The sequence below is a fragment of the Panthera pardus genome, unplaced genomic scaffold, assembly GCF_024362965.1.
Source record: "Panthera pardus isolate Hobbes unplaced genomic scaffold, ASM2436296v1 HiC_scaffold_25, whole genome shotgun sequence".
Classification (NCBI taxonomy): Eukaryota; Metazoa; Chordata; class Mammalia; order Carnivora; family Felidae; genus Panthera; species Panthera pardus.
In genome coordinates this window covers 56973727-56991059 of record NW_026526821.1, presented here as the reverse complement: position 1 = coordinate 56991059, position 17333 = coordinate 56973727, and the positions used below count along the sequence as shown (strand labels likewise).

At 45.0% G+C, this 17333-nt stretch overlaps 1 protein-coding gene across 3 annotated transcripts; it reads right to left on the bottom strand.

Moving 5' to 3' along the window:
- MFSD9 (major facilitator superfamily domain containing 9) lies at nt 1–16589 on the bottom strand. Of its 3 annotated transcripts, XM_019428502.2 has the most exons (7): nt 16347–16460; nt 13839–13969; nt 11644–11731; nt 10412–10455; nt 9964–10093; nt 7233–7442; nt 1–3815 (listed from the first exon to the last, which is right to left on the bottom strand). In XM_019428502.2, exons 3-7 carry the CDS (start codon nt 11711–11713, stop codon nt 3025–3027), a joined length of 1245 nt encoding a protein of 414 aa, XP_019284047.2. In that variant the 5' UTR covers nt 11714–11731; nt 13839–13969; nt 16347–16460; the 3' UTR covers nt 1–3024. The 3 variants fall into 3 exon arrangements, with proteins under 3 accessions (XP_019284047.2, XP_019284045.2, XP_019284046.2); XM_019428500.2 differs by lacking the exon at nt 13839–13969 and having other exon boundaries at nt 16347–16588; XM_019428501.2 differs by lacking the exons at nt 9964–10093; nt 10412–10455; nt 13839–13969 and having other exon boundaries at nt 16347–16589.
- Between the last annotated feature and the right edge of the window lie 744 nt (nt 16590–17333).

The following is a 17333-nucleotide window of genomic DNA, read 5'->3' as shown; positions in this document are numbered from 1 at the left end:
CAAACTTTAACACAAACTTTAATTGAGCAGATTTAATTTCCCTGAGATCATATTCCATTAAGTCATACAAATACTGTCCATTAGACCAGTGGTTTTAAAAATTTACTGTACATACAAAGCAGCTGGGTATCTTGTGAGAGTGGTTCCCAGCAGCTCTGTGGTGGGGCACAAGTTTACACGTCTAACAAACTCCAGGGGATGTGGACGTTGCTGGTTCCTGGAACATACTTTTGAAGAGCAATACATTGGACCGTGTAAGAGGAACTCCAGGCATATATCAGTGGTACTGTGGGTTTGGTCCAGACCATCGCAATACAGTGGATATTGCAATAAAGCGAGTAAAATGCATTTTTTGGTTTCTTATGTATAAAACTTATGTTTATACTATAGTGTAGTCTATTAACTTTACAGTAGCATTATGTCTAAAAAAACAATGTCCATACCTTAGTGAAGAATACTTTATTGCTAAAAAATGCCAACCACCCTCTGAGCTTTCTGTGAGTGGTAATGTTTTTGCTGGTTGGAGGATCTTTTCTCAATGTTGATCAGGGTGGTGGTTGCTGAAGGCTGGGGTGGCTGTGGCAATTTCTTAACGTAAGACAGCAAGGAAGTTTGCCACATCGATTGATTCTTCCTTTGCCTTGAACACTTATGGGCCACGGTAGGGTTGTTAACTGGACCGATTTCAGTACTGTTGGGTCTCAAGAAATAGGGAGGCCCGAGGAGAGGGCGAGAGACAGGCGACCAGCCAATTGGTAAAGCAGTTGGAACACATAACAAGTATTGATTAAATTCACCATCTTATATGGGTGTGGTTCATGGCACCCCAAAACAGTTATGCGAGGAAAACCTAAGATCACTGATCACATATCACCAGACCAAATACAGTGAAAAAACTGGAAATACTGTGAGAATGACCAAAACGTGACACAGAGACACAAAGCGAGCAAATGCTATTGGAAAAAATGGCGCAAACAGACTTGCTTGATGCAGGGTTGCCACAAGCCTTCGGTTTGTAAAAAACACAGTATCTGTGATGCACAATAAAATGAGGTGCAATAAGACAAAGTATGCCTGTATAATATTTCTCTAAAAAAACATAAGTGTGGAGAATAACGAAAATGTTTCTCTACTCTTCTATACTAAGATCAACCCTGGTTTTCGGGATTTCCAGAGATCTGGTTAATTGTAAAGCCTTAATAAATTTGTAGGCTTTATTTAACTTCAAAATTAAAGTCCTATGATTTGAAACATTTAATAATGACTATATTAAAGAGTGCCTAAGAAACTTGTCTATTTCTGAGTGCACAGAAAGGATAATCTTCGGAGAAATTCTACTTCATTGCATAAACCCATGATTACTTCTTGTCTTTTGAGTCTAACCTCTATGATGATTTGGTGTGCTCCTTAAGGGCCAACACCATTGTATATCATATTTTGGTTTCACCAAAAGCACTTAGCGCTTGTATAACAGTTCACAATTATAACACTTAATAAAAAGTTAATATTTTCTTTGCAGCCAGATAGGAGAAAGGACAACCTTCAAACATCCAATTAATTCTTTCTCATAAAGGTATGAGTTTACCCCACATACAACTTCTAAAAATAGAGAAACATTTTTTTTTCTGCTTTACATACTAGTATTAATGTTACAACTGATTAGTGTACTAAAGTATCATTTACAATTATACATGTGTTAGGCTGAGAACAGGAATAAGTTCCTAGTGGACCACTTAAAAAGAATGAAGGGAATATGAACTGTAGTAGGTTGGGTGAGGAAAATAGAAGGGGCTCCAAAGTAATTTTTATTAATGGCTGACATCATCCAAATAGCAAGAGCCTCGCAGATGCTCTTGGGAGTTTGTGCCAACCTTCACTCTGGGCCTCTTGGCTGGACCCTGGGGCCCTACTTTTGGAATGGCAGTTTGGGCCTAGGAAAAGGCACACCAAAACATTTCCCTGTAGATCAGCACAGCTCTTTTGTTCCCAGTCGTGATAGTAAAAAGAGATAAAGGAAATGACTTTTAACATAAGATGCTGTAGAACTAAGATCCCTGTGATGAGGCAGGACACCTGACTCTTACACTGCATGAGATGTCATCTTAAAGGCATTCCTGTGCTTTGGCTTCTCCACTGGGCTCTACCACCATCCAACTGATGCACCTGCTGGACCACTGGCTTCTGGGAGCAGTTCATGCCCGATAATCCAGGGAGAACTGGCCAGACGAACAACCACCAGCTCTCTGCAGAGCATGGGGCTTCAGAGGCAGTGGACACAGGGGACGGGGCCCAGGAACCTGTTTCTCCTATTATGGAGTATTACTGCCAAGAGCTCGGGGAAATGTCACACACTGTGATCATTTAATTTTAATAGTTCGAACTGGGTTAGCTATTCATAAACACAACCAAGTTTCTGGCTTTTGACTTGACTCAAAACCAGTATGGTCTCTGAATGATCCTTTTTCTGCCTCCATGAGAAAGTGCAAGTGGTGCTGATAAAATACAGGTTTCTGGGCCTTCCTGAGGCCCCCCGAATCAGTCTCTGGGGCCAGCTATCTGATTTTCCCGGTTTCCCAGGGGGAACTAGAACTCATAACCTTGTTATGACTTGAGAGAGTGACAGGCGAGTTTCAGTAAAGCAGCTTCTTCCATCTCTAGGATTCTCATAGCAGAAAGGCCCCCTCTTAGTTTACGCATTTTGAGATGACACCTGTGTCCCAGTGGATCACTTTATTAACGCGATACCCTAAGTTTTACTTAGCAGGGGAGCATATCACCTTCTGTTAACCTACCACCATCCCCCTCTCCCAAAGCTGGTAGTGCTTTCCCTGGAAAATTTTAACCCCACTGGTTGGGTGCGAAGAGGAGACTTTTACAGAACTTTTAATACCTTCCCCTTTGACAAAGATGACTTCTGATCATCCAGCAGGATGGACCTGGACGTCTACCGACGCGGCACACCCGCTGGGGAACCATCCCTCCTTCACAGCCTCGGAGTTGGTTTCTTGCCCGTCCACTTCCATTCTACTCGCTTTTTAATTTGTCTCTGCCCCCACGCCCATAGCGGGGTCTGTTCACTGACATTATGAAAATCGCCACGAGGGCCAGGACAGCCCCCAGGCTGGGGGGCCCACATGGGCTGACCTCCTGCGCGACCCCCGAAAGGAGGGGGGCGATGATCCGGCCCACGGCCGTGACCGACTGCCCCACACCGATGACGGTGCCGCTGGCCTGCGCCCCTCCCGCGGCCAGCTGCAGGTCGGTGATGCAGGTCCTGCCCACGGCGGTGGAGACGGCCAGCAGCGAGGCGCAGAGCACGGCCACGGCCACCGTGTGGGTGGCGGCGTGCAGCAGCAGCAGCACGCAGGTGAGCGCGCTCGAGTGCAGCAGGACCGCGTGGCCGTCGTGCCGGTACAACCGCAGGATGGGCCCCAGCGCCAGGCCGGCCAGGGCGCCCAGGGCGCTGCTGTAGCTGATGAGGTAGCCGGCCGCCCGCGGCCGCACCCCGAAGCGCTCCTGCAGGCCCACCATGAAGTTACTGTAGTAGAGCATGGCCGCCACGGCCATCAGCAAGCGCACCATAAAGATGTCCCACATTTCGGAAAATAACAGGCTCTTCATGTCCCGCAGGGTGGAAGCGACCTCCACCCAGGGCGGCCTGGCAGGCTTCCCACTGGCCCTGCTCTGGCAGGGGGCGGCCGCTTCCTGCACTTCGCAGTCTGTTTTCCCCCAAAGTGCGGGGTTCTTACCCACTGGCAGGCCTTTCTCTGTACTGGTGAGCTCGGCATCCCGCCATGGAAACAGCCAAACCAGCCCTGTTAAGACGGCATAGGATCGGTCACAGCAGGCTGCACACCCTGAATCCCACAGCGCCCCCATGGGGGTGAGCAATTGTAAGGGATTGCTACTCTGTATTTCTGTATTAGTATGTTTACCCATCTGTATTTTTGAATCCAGTTTTTAACTATTCCCACAGCTCCTTCTACCCCATTTTGATCGCAGAATTCTGCGATTCACCTAAAAAAACCAAAACCTACACCTACACCTACAAAATGTTCACTTTTCTCCCATCTCAAGAGCTGGTTTCCTATATCATGAAATATCTAAGTTCTCATGCTGTATGTTTAAATTCTTCCCATCATTACCTTCTAATTCTCCACCTATCCACTATCTACCTACCCATCCATCCACCCATTCATTCACCACCCGTATTTCATCCGTTCGAAAACTGAATATTTATGCTTCCTAAATGCTAAATTCTGTGCTGAATAGTAGGAATATATTAACCAACAAGACCAGGCCTATATAATCCCTGACCTCAAGGAATTTAAGTCTAAAAGGGGGTTTGGACAAGCAAAGCAACTGGATTACAGGGTAAGTGCTAAGTTAGGGGAAGCACAGGATGCTGTGAAGAGAGACAGCGGGGGAGGGACAGCTTGACGCCCAGGACCCATCAGAAAGCACCTGCTTGGATCTGCCCCTAGTCAAGGCCATCATGTGCTTTCGTGAGTCACACCTCAAAATCTCTGGGGGTGCCATTCTCACAGACAGTGATGCATGACCTGACACAGCAGCTCTATTCCTATTCAGATAATCCCACCTCCACCCTTGTGACTGGCACATTCCTGCCATGATTGTTTTATTTATCCCATGCCATCCAAGTAGAATGACCTATTGGCATGGCCAATCCATGCCCCCAAATGTCTTAAAACTGAATCCCAGCTTGCCATTCTAGGATATCTTTTCCAAACTCATGCTGTTGGGTTCTCAGTCCTTCCACACTTAAATTCAACTTGGACCAGTGACCATTCAGGCCACTTCATGCTGTTTTCAGCAGCTACATCTGTGTGTGTGGTTTCTCCAAATATAGTACAGGTGGACTATTACCCAGGGACTAATTTATGACAGGAAACTAACCACACAAGAATGCAGGCCTGGACTTTCCACCTCTTCTGATCTTTAAAAGGGCCCTTAGACATTTCATAGAATCTTGATAAAAATGAGAAAGGCTTGTCCCTGGAAGACTGAGAGGAAGAGTATAATTAAAATAATAATAAGATGATAATCATGACAGCAACTAACATTTACTGAGGGCTTCCCATACTCGACTCAGAGGGGTGAGCTGCTTGTGTGCAAGGCCTATAGTGTTCGTCCTAACAAGCACAGGAGTGTTGTCACCCTGTTTTACGGATGAGGAACTGAGGCAACCCACCCAAGGCCCACGCTAAAAAGTGGCAAAGCAGGAATCTGAATCTAAGTCTGTTAGACTTCTGTCTGAAAACAGAAATCGTGGAAAAAAGACATAAAAGGCCTTTCTCAGGCAACGGGGCAGATCAGACAGAGGATACGAGAAGCTGAAGGGGTAAAGAGGGTTGAGGAAAACAGTTGAAGTTGTTGAGGGGAAAAAAAACAAAAACAAAAACAAACACCGTGCACTGAGTTCAATGCACTGTTAGGCCAAAGCCCCGTGTTAGACAGTGTCTGCTCTCCAGCCCCTCACCCCCCCTTGCTCTCCTCTGCTATTTCCTGCATCAGCTTGGTCCAGCGACCTCCACATTTCTTAAGAGTGTAAGATAAACCCCTATTACTTTTTTTAGCCATTGTGGTTGAGAACGCTTGCAGGTGAATGTATCCCTGACTGACTCAGACCCATTCACAGGCTTAGGTGAGGGCAAAATATTAAACAGCAGCACTGCTGGAGAATCCAAAACAGAACTCCATAATCATGTTCTTCGTTTACACACTGACTTGTGACTTCGAGTGCTATCGCATTCATCACATTCCTTCGTGTGGGAAGGTACCTGGCCACACCAACTGGTCAGGTGCTTAAAGTATTATCTAGATTTACACTAATCCATCAGACCTCGCCTCCTGGTTGAGGTTGCAGGTTAAACTTCTGGCAGGAAATCATAAAGTATTCGTGTGAGGACTGACACTGAACCCACGAACTCTGCTTCCTGAGTGTGAAATCCTAGCTCAACATGGAATTCATCACTCAATGTGGAGCCTTGAATACAAAGACTGAAAATGGTGCAGTAGGTTAGCGTTACACTTAAGAAAAACTGAATAACGTGAATCACTCTTCTTGCTTATAAAGTTGTTCATCGGGGGCACCTGGGTGGCTCAGTCAGGTAAGCGTCCGACTTCGGCTCAGGTCATGATCTCACGGTCCGTGAGTTCAAGCCCCGCGTCGGGCTCTGTGCTGACAGCCCAGAGCCTGGAGCCTGTTTCAGATTCTGTGTCTCCCTCTCTCTGACCCTCCCCCATTCATGCTCTGTTTCTCTCTGTCTCAAAAATAAAATAAATGTTAAAAAAAAAAAAAAAATTAAAGTTGTTCATCTAAGGCTCATCCACGTTCCAGTCTCTGGGCAAAGAGGTTCATCTTCTTTGCTTTAGGTAACTGACCCTGTATTCAGGGGCTCACAGTCCAGTCAGTATTCTTTGATTCATCAAATATTATTAAATTCAGTTTTATGCCTGGCATGTTCTGGGCAGGAGTGACAACAATGAGCAAACCCCTATGCCTGTGGTGTTTACTTTCTAATGGTATGTGTGGGGAGGTGGGGAGGAGAGGGACAGAAAGAATAGATGCAAGAAAACAAATTTCTAATATAATTTCAGAAGTGCTGTCAAGAAAATGGGAGTTATTTTAAACAGGATCATCAGGGGAGGCCTTTCCAAGGAAGAAAATATTTGACACCTGAATGATAAGAAGAAAGACCCAGTAAAGATATTTGGGAAGAATGCTGTAGGCGGAGGAAAGAGCAAATTGCAGTGCCCTCCTGTGGGAATGAGCCTGGTGTGTGTGAGGTCGACCAGGAAGCCAGTGTGGCTGATGCATATGGAGGGAGGCGGAGTGAGGGGCAGGGCCAGCTCACCACTACGCTGGCTGTATGAGACACATATGTGCTTTTAGCATGATGGAAAGACATGGGGGGGGGGGGGTCTGTAGCAGGGGCTGAAGTGGTCCAACTTCAAATTATAAGTCTACTTATTCTAAGGTGAGGGGTGAAGGGGGTTAAGAATATGCTTAACAGGATGAACACGGAGTCATGTACAGAATGGCTGAATCACTGTATTGTACGCCTGACACTAATAGAACACTGTATGTTAACTAGAGTGGAACAACAAAAATCCGCCTATTTTAAGAACAACAAATTGTACGGAGATAAAAGTAAATCAGTGTGAATGCATAAACTAAACAGTCTTCTTATGATGAAATGTCAACTTACCAGCATTGAGAATGAAGACAGAAAAACAGATGAAGGCTGTTAGATAAAATCCACCATCTAACTCAGTAAGATATCCACCAACCATGGGGCCCAAGATGAAGCCCACACCAGAGGCTGCATTGAACTGTCCAATTACTAGGGGTCGTTCCTTCTCTGCAACCAGATCAGAGAGCAGAGCTCTTGAAATGGAGAGTGTGTGTTTAAAAATACCTGTAAGGGGACAAGAAACATGCTCTGTGACATTTTTCAGACCAAAAGTATCTTGCGTTTCATCTCTATCACTGACAAGAGTTCTAGTCTCCACTGTCTTCGAATGTCTAAGCTCTGCAGTTTGATGCCTCCGTGACTGGACTCCCGGTCGAGCCCCACAGTCCTAGTTGGTCAACTTATCCCTGGTGGTGAAGCCCTGGATCCTCAGCTTCCCCACCTCCCACCCTGACATCCCAGTATCTCCGGTCCTCTCTGTTAGCCAAGTGCAATTCATGGTGGCTTCTCTACAGAGATGTATCATTCTTTATTCATTCATTCTGTGAATAAACATTCACTGCATACCTACTATACGTCTAGCATTAACTTTGACCCTTGACACAAATGAATCTATCTTCACAGAGCCTGTGTGTGTGTGTGTGTGTGTGTGTGTGTGTATGTGTATGTGTATAAAGGTGATAATTGCTACAGAGAGAAACAGAACAGGCAAGAAGGATAGGGAGCAAAAATATAAAAATATGATGACACGGTCATCTAAACAATACCAACTGATTTTCTATTAGCGAGAGGGTTATGAATTGGTTGACTAAACAAACTGAAAGCTGTGACATGGCTTAATAAGAGATTCAATTATATGTTACAACTTCATATTCCTCCTACTTCTGCTGATGTATTTGACTTGTCTGCGTCCATACTTCCATATGCTGAACAGACTGTGCATTCTGGTAACACAGCTTGCCCACAATGTCGATTGATGCATAGCAGGCACTCGATCAATGCTCCTGCAGGGTCTGCCTGAATTTTCTCCCAACTGTGACGTAACACAACAGTTTCCAACGATCTTCTTGAAAGAAGTTTAACTCCGCACATCACTCTGCCAGCACACTGATGGTGAGTTCTATACCCAGCTGTGTCTAAACATCAGAGAGGGTGTTTGCCTGATAACCAGCCTCTCTGGGAAGCAAACTTATAAATCCCTTTGGTAATTAGGTAGAGACTCTCTCTAGACCTATTTCCTTGAATGTGAGAAAGGACGGGGCCGGAAGATGATTCCTAAGAGGCTTGATAGATTATGTTCCTGTGATTATAGTACTGTGTTTATTTTGAAATGATACCGATGTCGGGTTCACCTCACACACCTAAGGAAGGAGGAATGTGGTGAGAGTATGCGGTGAGCAACCCAGACTAGCTTTCTGGTACATTTCAGAGGCTGGGCTAGGGGACAGACGGAGGAGGGGAAAACCAAAGGTCTGCTTCTGGTACTTCAACCTCCCTCAGGTTCACCTTCAGGATACAAGGACCTGAATCTACACAGGACATTGCGTGGCACAACCCCGGCAAGGCTTCCCAGGGCTCCCTCACATCCCCGGGCCACCAAGCACTGTAGAGGTTCCCATAGCAAGAAAGAACTTTTATGTATAGCTCTCCTGTTGGCAAAGAGTATGACGTTCACCTAACAGAACTATCATTACTCAAACCAGGCTCACGTCATATTAAATAAAAACATTTTAATGACTGTTCACATCCAAAGCAAAGACCTTCATAAACATTTTTTTTTTTTTTTGGGTCAATAGAAAGGCGCAGCATGAATCCTGGAGGGTAAACTCAAAAGACTTGAAGAGTAAGAATGTATGTGATGGAAATGGGGTGAAAATCCCAAATAAGGTGATCATTAACTGCATGTCAAAAGGACTTATTTTATGCTCTGTTCCTTTGGGGTGTTAGTTAAAAACAAGCAGCCTCACTGAATACGGGCAGAGGTCCAGTGCTGCAAACTCGTCCACAGGGCAGCAGTGTGTCAGTGCTCTATTGAGTAAGGGGAGAAAGAAACACTGAAACTCCAGGGCTCTCACAACTGAGAAAGGCAAAGAGAGAATAAAAAGCTTCCACAGGAACTGCCTACGCACCACACTATGACGGCATTCACAAGTGGTGTCTCAAAGAAAGGACAAAATGTTTCAATGAATGGACAAAATAAAAGCTATTTCGAAAATGCCAGAAACATTCAACGTCAGTTTGGAAACAGAAACCAACCCATGAGCCACTACATTGTCATCCTAGTCTCTCCCTCAAGCAGCAGCCAGATTCACAGAAGGCTGTGGGAAAGCCATAGCCATAAATCTCCACTTGAAGTCAGGAAGCCCAATTTTAAAACCATCAGCTCGCCAAGAGAAAGAACAGTAACCACAGTGCTGGCCAAAGACGTTGAACAAATTCTTACTGATTGAACGCACAGAGATCAGATCGATGGGAAGGAGACAGGTCTGTGCAGCCGCGTGATGATTCACACCGACAGATGGCAAGGGCTTCAGACGGTCATGTGCAAGCTTTGGAGCTCGGCACGAGTTAGCAGAGCCTGGCTGATACGAAGTGCTCTGCCACCAGCAGCGGCTGGTGTTGCACTCATGCTGTTGTCATTATTCCCTTTTTTACATAAGCTCTAATCAAGAAGGGAAGTCTCTTTCTACAGATACATGTAACTGACTTATTTTGAGTGCACACACACACAAAGGCAAGGACTCACCCACAGGGACTCTAGCAAGGACAAACAGGAACACATTGGTGGATGCTCCAAGAATCAGATAACCCAGGGCACTGAACAGAATGCACACCAGCAAGGAAGACCGTCTTCCAACCACATCACTCCAGCAGCCCTGAGGAAAGCAAGGAACACAGCAGGTCCACCACGACTATGGAAATGCCCCCAAAATGTTTTTAAGTATTTTTAAAAGTTTATTTATTTTTGAGAGAGAAAGAGAGAGATCATGAGTGGGGAGGGGCAGAGAGCGAGGAGACACAGAATCCGAAGCAGGCTCCAGGCTCCAAGCGTCAGCACAGAGCCCAAACTCACGAATGGTGAGATCATGACCTGAGTTGAAGTCAGACGCTTACCGACTGAGCCACCCAGGCAGGTGCCCTGAAATACCCCCAAAATGTGACCCAGATATGTTGCCAGATGGGAGATAACTTACCACCAATGTGCTAGAAAAGAGCTGCAAAATGCCATAGGAGGAGCCTACAAAAGACATCCGTAAATCAATAAAATCAGATGGACCCATCACAAAAAATGGATTAATATGGTAACAATTACAAAGAAATTAACAGAGAAACACTGGGGGTGGGGGGAGGACCATTTTTAAAAGGAAATTACCCTTTTTTTTTCAGTTGGAAGAGTAAAGCAATACAATTTTTAATAAAAGACCTTCAAAATAAAACTGAAGGAAGCAAAAGAGAGACTAAAGGTAAGGGCCACCCGCAGGGACTCTGACAGAGCGGCCTTCTCCCACTTTGTGAGGATGTGCACCCCCAGCTGAGAAGACTGAACAGAGAGTACTTGGGGGGAGTAGAAATCTGAAATCAGCAAGAATTCTACTGAGTCTTAATCTGCTGTATTATCTCATATGCCTCCAACATTCCAGTTTTATAAAGAACTGACAATGTTTTACAGAGTGCTTTTACCCCCATTATGTCAAATAACACGTCCCTTCTGCTCTGCATAAATACCTTCGTGCTGCTGTGTGGTCCAGTATGATTCCACCTTCCAAGGAAGTACAAATCAGGGCATGGAGGACTTACCAAACATTTTGTACACAGCTGTCCCCAAACATTTGCTTATCTAGCCTGTGAATTACCAAGGGCTCTCAGTCTTAACAGTTTCTTGTACATTAGCACAATCCCAAGCCCTATTTCCTGTCTCTTGGGTGAGTCAGTAACTTGCAGATGTGCAGTTTTTATGCTGCACAGGTAGAGGGACCCTAACAACCCCCTAAGATATGCCAGTGGTGGTGCAGGAAGCTTACAACCAATCTGTCAGGGCTCACCCCAAATCCCTTTGCCACATGGCTTGATTTCTGTAGGTTGTGTTTCTCTGGTTTCTCGCATTAGGTTACAGGTTCCTGCAGGCAGGAGTCTATACCTACCCTTTAACATACACAGCCAGCTCCTTGGAGAGGCTCAGGAAGTACCTGTAATGTCACTCGTGGTAAGGGGAAGGGGATAATGCTAAACCTCAAAACCTTTCTGAACACAGGTAATCTAGGAAAAGACGAACTGCATTTGCTCCAGGGCAACATTTTTCAGTATTCTGAAAATCCCTTTTATCCCCTTTTCAATTTACCTTTGGGTAACTGATTTATTTTTTAGGGTCTTAGTCTAGAGGATTGAAAATTCAGCACTCTGAAAATGTGCAATATTAACTACTCACCTACTATTCCAGCAACTGTTGGACTTGCTCCAAGAGACTTGACATGAAGGCTCAATAAAGGCACGACCATGCTTACACCAAACAAATCCTAAACAATAAAACACTAATTACCTCCGATTGAAACTGCAGCTTAGGTGTTCTCGAAGTGGTAATCCTAATAACAAACTGATTAAAAAAAATAAAAACAGGGGTGTCTGGGTGGCACAGTCGGTTGAGTGTCCGACTTTGGCTCAGGTCATGATCTCACGGTTCACGGGTTCGAGCCCCGCGTCAGGCTCTGTGCTGACGGCTCAGAGCCTGGAGCCTGCTTTGGATTCTGTGTCTCCCTCTCTCTCTGCCCCTCTGTTGCTCATGCTCTGTCTCTCAAAAATGAAAAAATGTTAAAAAAATTAAAAAAGAAATAAAAACAATGCCTAAAATTTTCAGCAAACAAGAAATCATAATTGTATCTGTAGCATGCTACACTCATCAGGTTAAAGTTATCAAAGAATCAAAATACAATGATAATGTTATAAGAATTGCTACGTGTAAATGCCTGATCCCCATAACCTAGAATCATTCAACCTCAGCTTCTCTGTAATTGATCCTTAATACTCAAGGAGGCTATGAGACAGAAGTTAAATAAAAAAAATGTTTGTGTGTAATGAAGTGGGAAAGGAAGTAGGGATAATGCATATTCCTTGGCAAAGCATCCCTTGCTTAATAATATGAATTTCCTCCCAGAATTAGGGAAGGCAACTAATCATGGTTTACAGCCTCACAAGGTAGTATCTGAAAAGAAAGTCTCAGCAAAGCAGGAAGGAGAAAGACAGCTGGAGTAGCGGGGAAAGCCAATGTTTCGCAGCTGGGTCAATGAAAGTGCATGGGATTTGGGGTCAGACAGTTTTCAGTTCCAGCTCCAACACTTCCTAAGCATGTGTGCTTGGAAAGTTATTGAATGTCACCAAGCATCAGTGCTGTCATCTGTAAAAAATGGGGATAATTTAATACCTGTCCGGTAGAAATATGATGTACATTAAAAGACATAATGGATGAGAAAGGTCTAACATGCAATAGAAGTTCACACATTTTTTCTCTTCTCTGGGACTGGGGATAAGTACTGATCCTTCCTGCTAGGTATTCTGAGTGAACAGATAGATTGTTAATTTTTCCTTTAAGTTTTGTTCTCATTCCTACTTTACTTGGTTACTTTCTACAACTGGCTTAGAAGGAGGAAAGTACATTGGGCATACACACAGTTTTCTTTATATGCAACCCGAATTCCTTTTGTTATAATCCTGGTTAAATACAAAGAAAGAAATGCATGAAAAATATTTTTTTCTTTGAGCCACAATGAATCTTTTGCCTGCCTCTTCTCCTGGTGGCTATACCTTCACCTAATTTTAGAAACATGAATCTCTAAATGCACTTTTCAGTGGCCCTTTTTCATGGTGACATCTTTAGGTTACTATCCAGTGTTCTTAAATAGCCCATAAATTTATACAAGAACTATGGTTTATTATTTTGATATTAAGATTACTTAAAATTTCTTTTGGGCCTGAGTCAATGCCTTGTGGGGTTTTCTGTCAGCTTTGTGTCATCAGCCTACTGATGTATCGTATCATTTAAAAGACACAAAATACATCAGTTACCTACTGAATTTTCTGATCTGTCAGAAAAGGAAACTCAATTGTCCAACAAGATTTTATTTTCCAAAAACTTCCCAGTGCCCCTTGTCATTTAACTTTCAAAACGTTATTCTAAATAAAGGATGGAAGAGAAATAACTAAGTAGGTTGAGATTTATGGAAGGTAATAAGAAAACATAGGCTCATGTGAGCCTGAAAAATATTATGTTTCCAAGGAGGCTGGTGTTAGCTCTTTTGGGAAGTTGTGCTGTAAAACTGTCTTCCCTTGTACTATAAAAGGCAACCTCTCTCTTCCCGTGAATCCACACGCTCTTCAAAACCACCCACACTGCATGCGCTTTGAATGTTGCAACTGGTCACGTGCCTGTAACCATTTATAAGGAAATCAGGTGAGTGGGGATCGCTTACACCTTTCATGGGAACAGCTACATCTCTGTCAAAACGGGTGAATACACTGTCCAGGATCTTTTTCAGGGTAGGAACCCTGAAAGTATTTTGTGATGAGTAAAGTGCTAATAAGAGAATAAGAGACCTGACTACAGCTGATTAAATAAAATATGAACCTCACCGTGTATCTGGAGGAGAGGGACTGAAATCACAGATCTTAGCACCATCTTAGAATGGTAACTGAAAAGGGTCCAGAGGGCCTTCTTGGTCTTCCTTCTTAAACAAGTTGAAACCCGGAAGCCCAGATGAGAACTAAAAACAGAACACTTTGGCAAATGACTTCTTTAATCTTGTTCCCTTCCTCTCTTATTAATCCAAAACCATTTTCTCGAAAGTCTTAGGGCTCTTTACATCTCTAAATATATTAAAAGTAATAACTAAGTTATGTATAATATTCCTTAGATGTTACGTAACAAAGAACCATTAGATCCTTCACGGATACCCAAAGCTGCACATATTTTAATCGCTTACATTTTCCATTAAAAAAAAAATCCCTATTCTCTTTTAACTTTTGGGAAATCTTACATTCTCCCCGAACATATTAGAGACCTGATGATTCTCTTGAACAAATTTTTAAAATTTTACATCAGTCTTGCTAAATGAGACTCACTGTGTGCACAGGGCATACACAACATATGAGAAGCTCTGAATATTCAAATCTGTGTTGGGACGCTGACTGTGATGAATGATCTGTGAATTTATTTAAAAAACTCAAACAATTTTGAATTTTAGTTCATGCTGGTTTCTCTGAATTCCAATCCGGACTTTCCAGGGGAGGGCCCAAATCCTCTTCCTCTGGCAGAACCAGACGGTAGTACCATATGAGAGAGGGAAGCAGTAGCTTACAGTACCCAGCTCCTACCAGAGGGTGGATGGCAGCCAACTCCCTTTCGAAATCTCCAGAACCACTCACACTCAATAGTTTTGAATTCTGGGTGACTAGAATGGAAAGTGGAAGAGGTATTTACACCCTGAAACTGAACTAAGATTAAGGAATGCCAAGCTGAGGCATTCTGGAACTGGAGGCACTAAGCCTGGGGCGGGGTAGGGTGGGCAAGGTTAACTGTAGGCAGAGTTTCTGTGTGAAGTGCTGCCCTCCTGAGTGCTTCATGGCTCTGTGTTTACAGTGACTTGGTGAAAATGCTTTCATCATTGTCTTAACTATTAATTCAACATTAAAACTTTACAGGCTGATGAACACCTTGCAGTGAGGAGGGGGCAGGGAAACTGCCTTCCTGCTCCTCTCCTAGCTGAGCATGGCTCAGCATCCAGACTCTATCATACTGGGGAGCAGTGGTCTTAACCTGCATCTGGGCAGAAAACGATAATTCCTCTTTGCCAAGACCTAGTGACACTGGGGACTATTCACGGCCGAGGCAGTCTTCTCCCAGGGACGTTTAACCTGACTAGTTCCTTTTGTCATCAAGATACAGACTCAGCAAAGAGGAAATCCTACCGGACCTTTGTCCCAATTCTCCCCTAACATGGATTGGCTCACAACCAGATCAAATGCACCAGGTCTAGACTTGGAAAGAGAGGAGTAAAGAGTTGGATCTCGGGTTCCTGGAGATAATGACCCATGAACTACCAACACAAGCTTACTAGTAAGACAGTTAAATTCTTCCCAGCAGGGACTATGTATTACAATGATTGGAGCTTTAAAGCATCTACCACATAGCAGCTTTTCTGAAATTCTATCAATAATACATGGATGGATGTATGGATGACTTCATCGATGCTACACTCATCTTTCTAAGCTTTCCATTCTACATTGGAAATCATAACAACCGCCGTTTATTTAACCAGGACACACGCACAAATCATGAAAAAACCAAATCTGCGTTGTCCAATCTTTGTTGAAGGGCAGATGTGTATAATTCACTGTGGTTTGCATTTTTTTTGGTTGGTAATACAGGTGTGCTGTTTCGAAGGGACACATGCACCCCTATGCTTATAGCAGCCCTATCCACAATAGCCAAATATGGAAAGAGCCCAAATGTCCATCAAAGGATGAATGGATAAAGAAGGTGTGTGTGTACACACACAATGGAGAATACTCGGCAATCAAAAAGACTGTGGTTTGCATTTTTAAACACTCAAGTCTACCAGGAATCCTAGTGTAAATGTGCCTAATTCTCTCCAAGTGGGGTCATCAACAGAGACTTCCCCGACCTGGACTGACATAAAGGCCTGTGTATTCCTAGCACATTTACAGACACCAGATCAGCTGGACTTCCTCAAGCTTGCCCACCAGCCCTTACTGTCCACCCTGCATGCGCAGTACCTACCACAGCATCTAACACCTGGGGTCACCTTTGAGCCCGGCTGGATCACAGATCACACTTGAGGCTGGTGCTGGGGGCCTTTCAGAGGGCAAGAGGGGCACAGGAGCTGCGAACTGGGCCCTCCAGAAAGCGCTTAGGGGCAATAAAGCAATATGGCCTGGCAGAGCGAAGGGGTTTAGGAGCAAGAGGAGGCTTGAAAAGTAAGGAAGCACCACCAGGCGGATCGCAGGTTCCCAGCCCTGGCTGAACCTTACCACCGCTCGAGCTTCAAGAAAAAAACCACCCCTAATTGGGTTCCAGGTCCAGGACGCAGCCAGCCCTTCGACCTCAGCCCCGGAACTCACCAAGAAGCCCACCAGGTAAAGGCAGAGCAGGAAGCGGCGGGCTCTGACGGCACTGGCGCCAGGAGCCCGCGCCTCAGCCCCGGCACCCGGCTCCTGCCTTGGCTTCCGGGTAGCCGAGGCCGGCCCCCGGGCGGAGGCCAGGCCGCGGCGACCCCCAGGCTCCATACGAACACTGGCTGGGGGGCGCGGCCACCGCAGCCGCTGCCGGGAACCGCCCCCGCACGCCAGCCCCGCCCCGAGCGGAAGCGAACGGCGTGCGCCTGCGCAGAGGGTAGCTCCACGAGGCTGCGCGGCGGTGGTCCGGGAGAGGCGGGCCCCGTGCGCAGCCGCAGTTTGGGCCCGGGACGCGGAGCTGACGGCGCGCGCCTGTGGAGCGTGAGAGACGCGCCCGCTTTGTTGTGGTAATGATGATGTTTTATGTTTCCAAGGACGGGAGGGTTCAGTAAAGAGCTTCACCAAAGATATGCCCCCCTCCGCCCCCCGCCCCCGCCCCGGGTGGCGGCTGCCCAGCCTGGGAGACTCAAGACTTAGGCTCTAGTGGGCTCTGAGTGACGTGGAGTAGGTTCCTCTGGCCCCTCCAAACTTCGGCTTGCCCGTTGGAAAAGCAGCGGAAATAATGTAGACTAATCTCAGAGAGCTGTGAGGATCCTGCAAATGCTTCCTGAGCCCGAGGGGAGGTTACAGTTGCCTGGAATAATTAATAATAAGCATGTAATAAATAAACGTGATAAATCAGAAACATACAATAAACAAGAGAAGAACACGATAAATAAAATAATGTGGTGACAAGTGGTAGAAGAAAGGCCCTGTTTCCAGATGAAAACTAAGGCCGGGAGTGAGCTGCTTTCTTTTGGAAGCTTGGGAGAGGTGGCATGTGGACTGAGAAAGTTGAGAATATATATATATATATATAAATATATATATATATATATATATATATATATATATATATATTTATATATATTTATATGGCGGAAACTTTCTGAA

Bases quoted from the DNA above. Each gene is read 5' to 3' on its own strand.
- MFSD9 (XM_019428500.2), bottom strand. From the start codon at position 16,511: ATGGAGCCTGGGGGTCGCCGCGGCCTGGCCTCCGCCCGGGGGCCGGCC. The intron at 10,094-10,411 runs GTAAGTTATCTC...TGCTTTCCTCAG, and splicing joins TCTTTTCTAGCACATTGGTG to GGCTGCTGGAGTGATGTGGT. The intron at 7,443-9,963 runs GTGAGTCCTTGC...GTCCCCTTACAG, and splicing joins CCTTGCTAGAGTCCCTGTGG to GTATTTTTAAACACACACTC.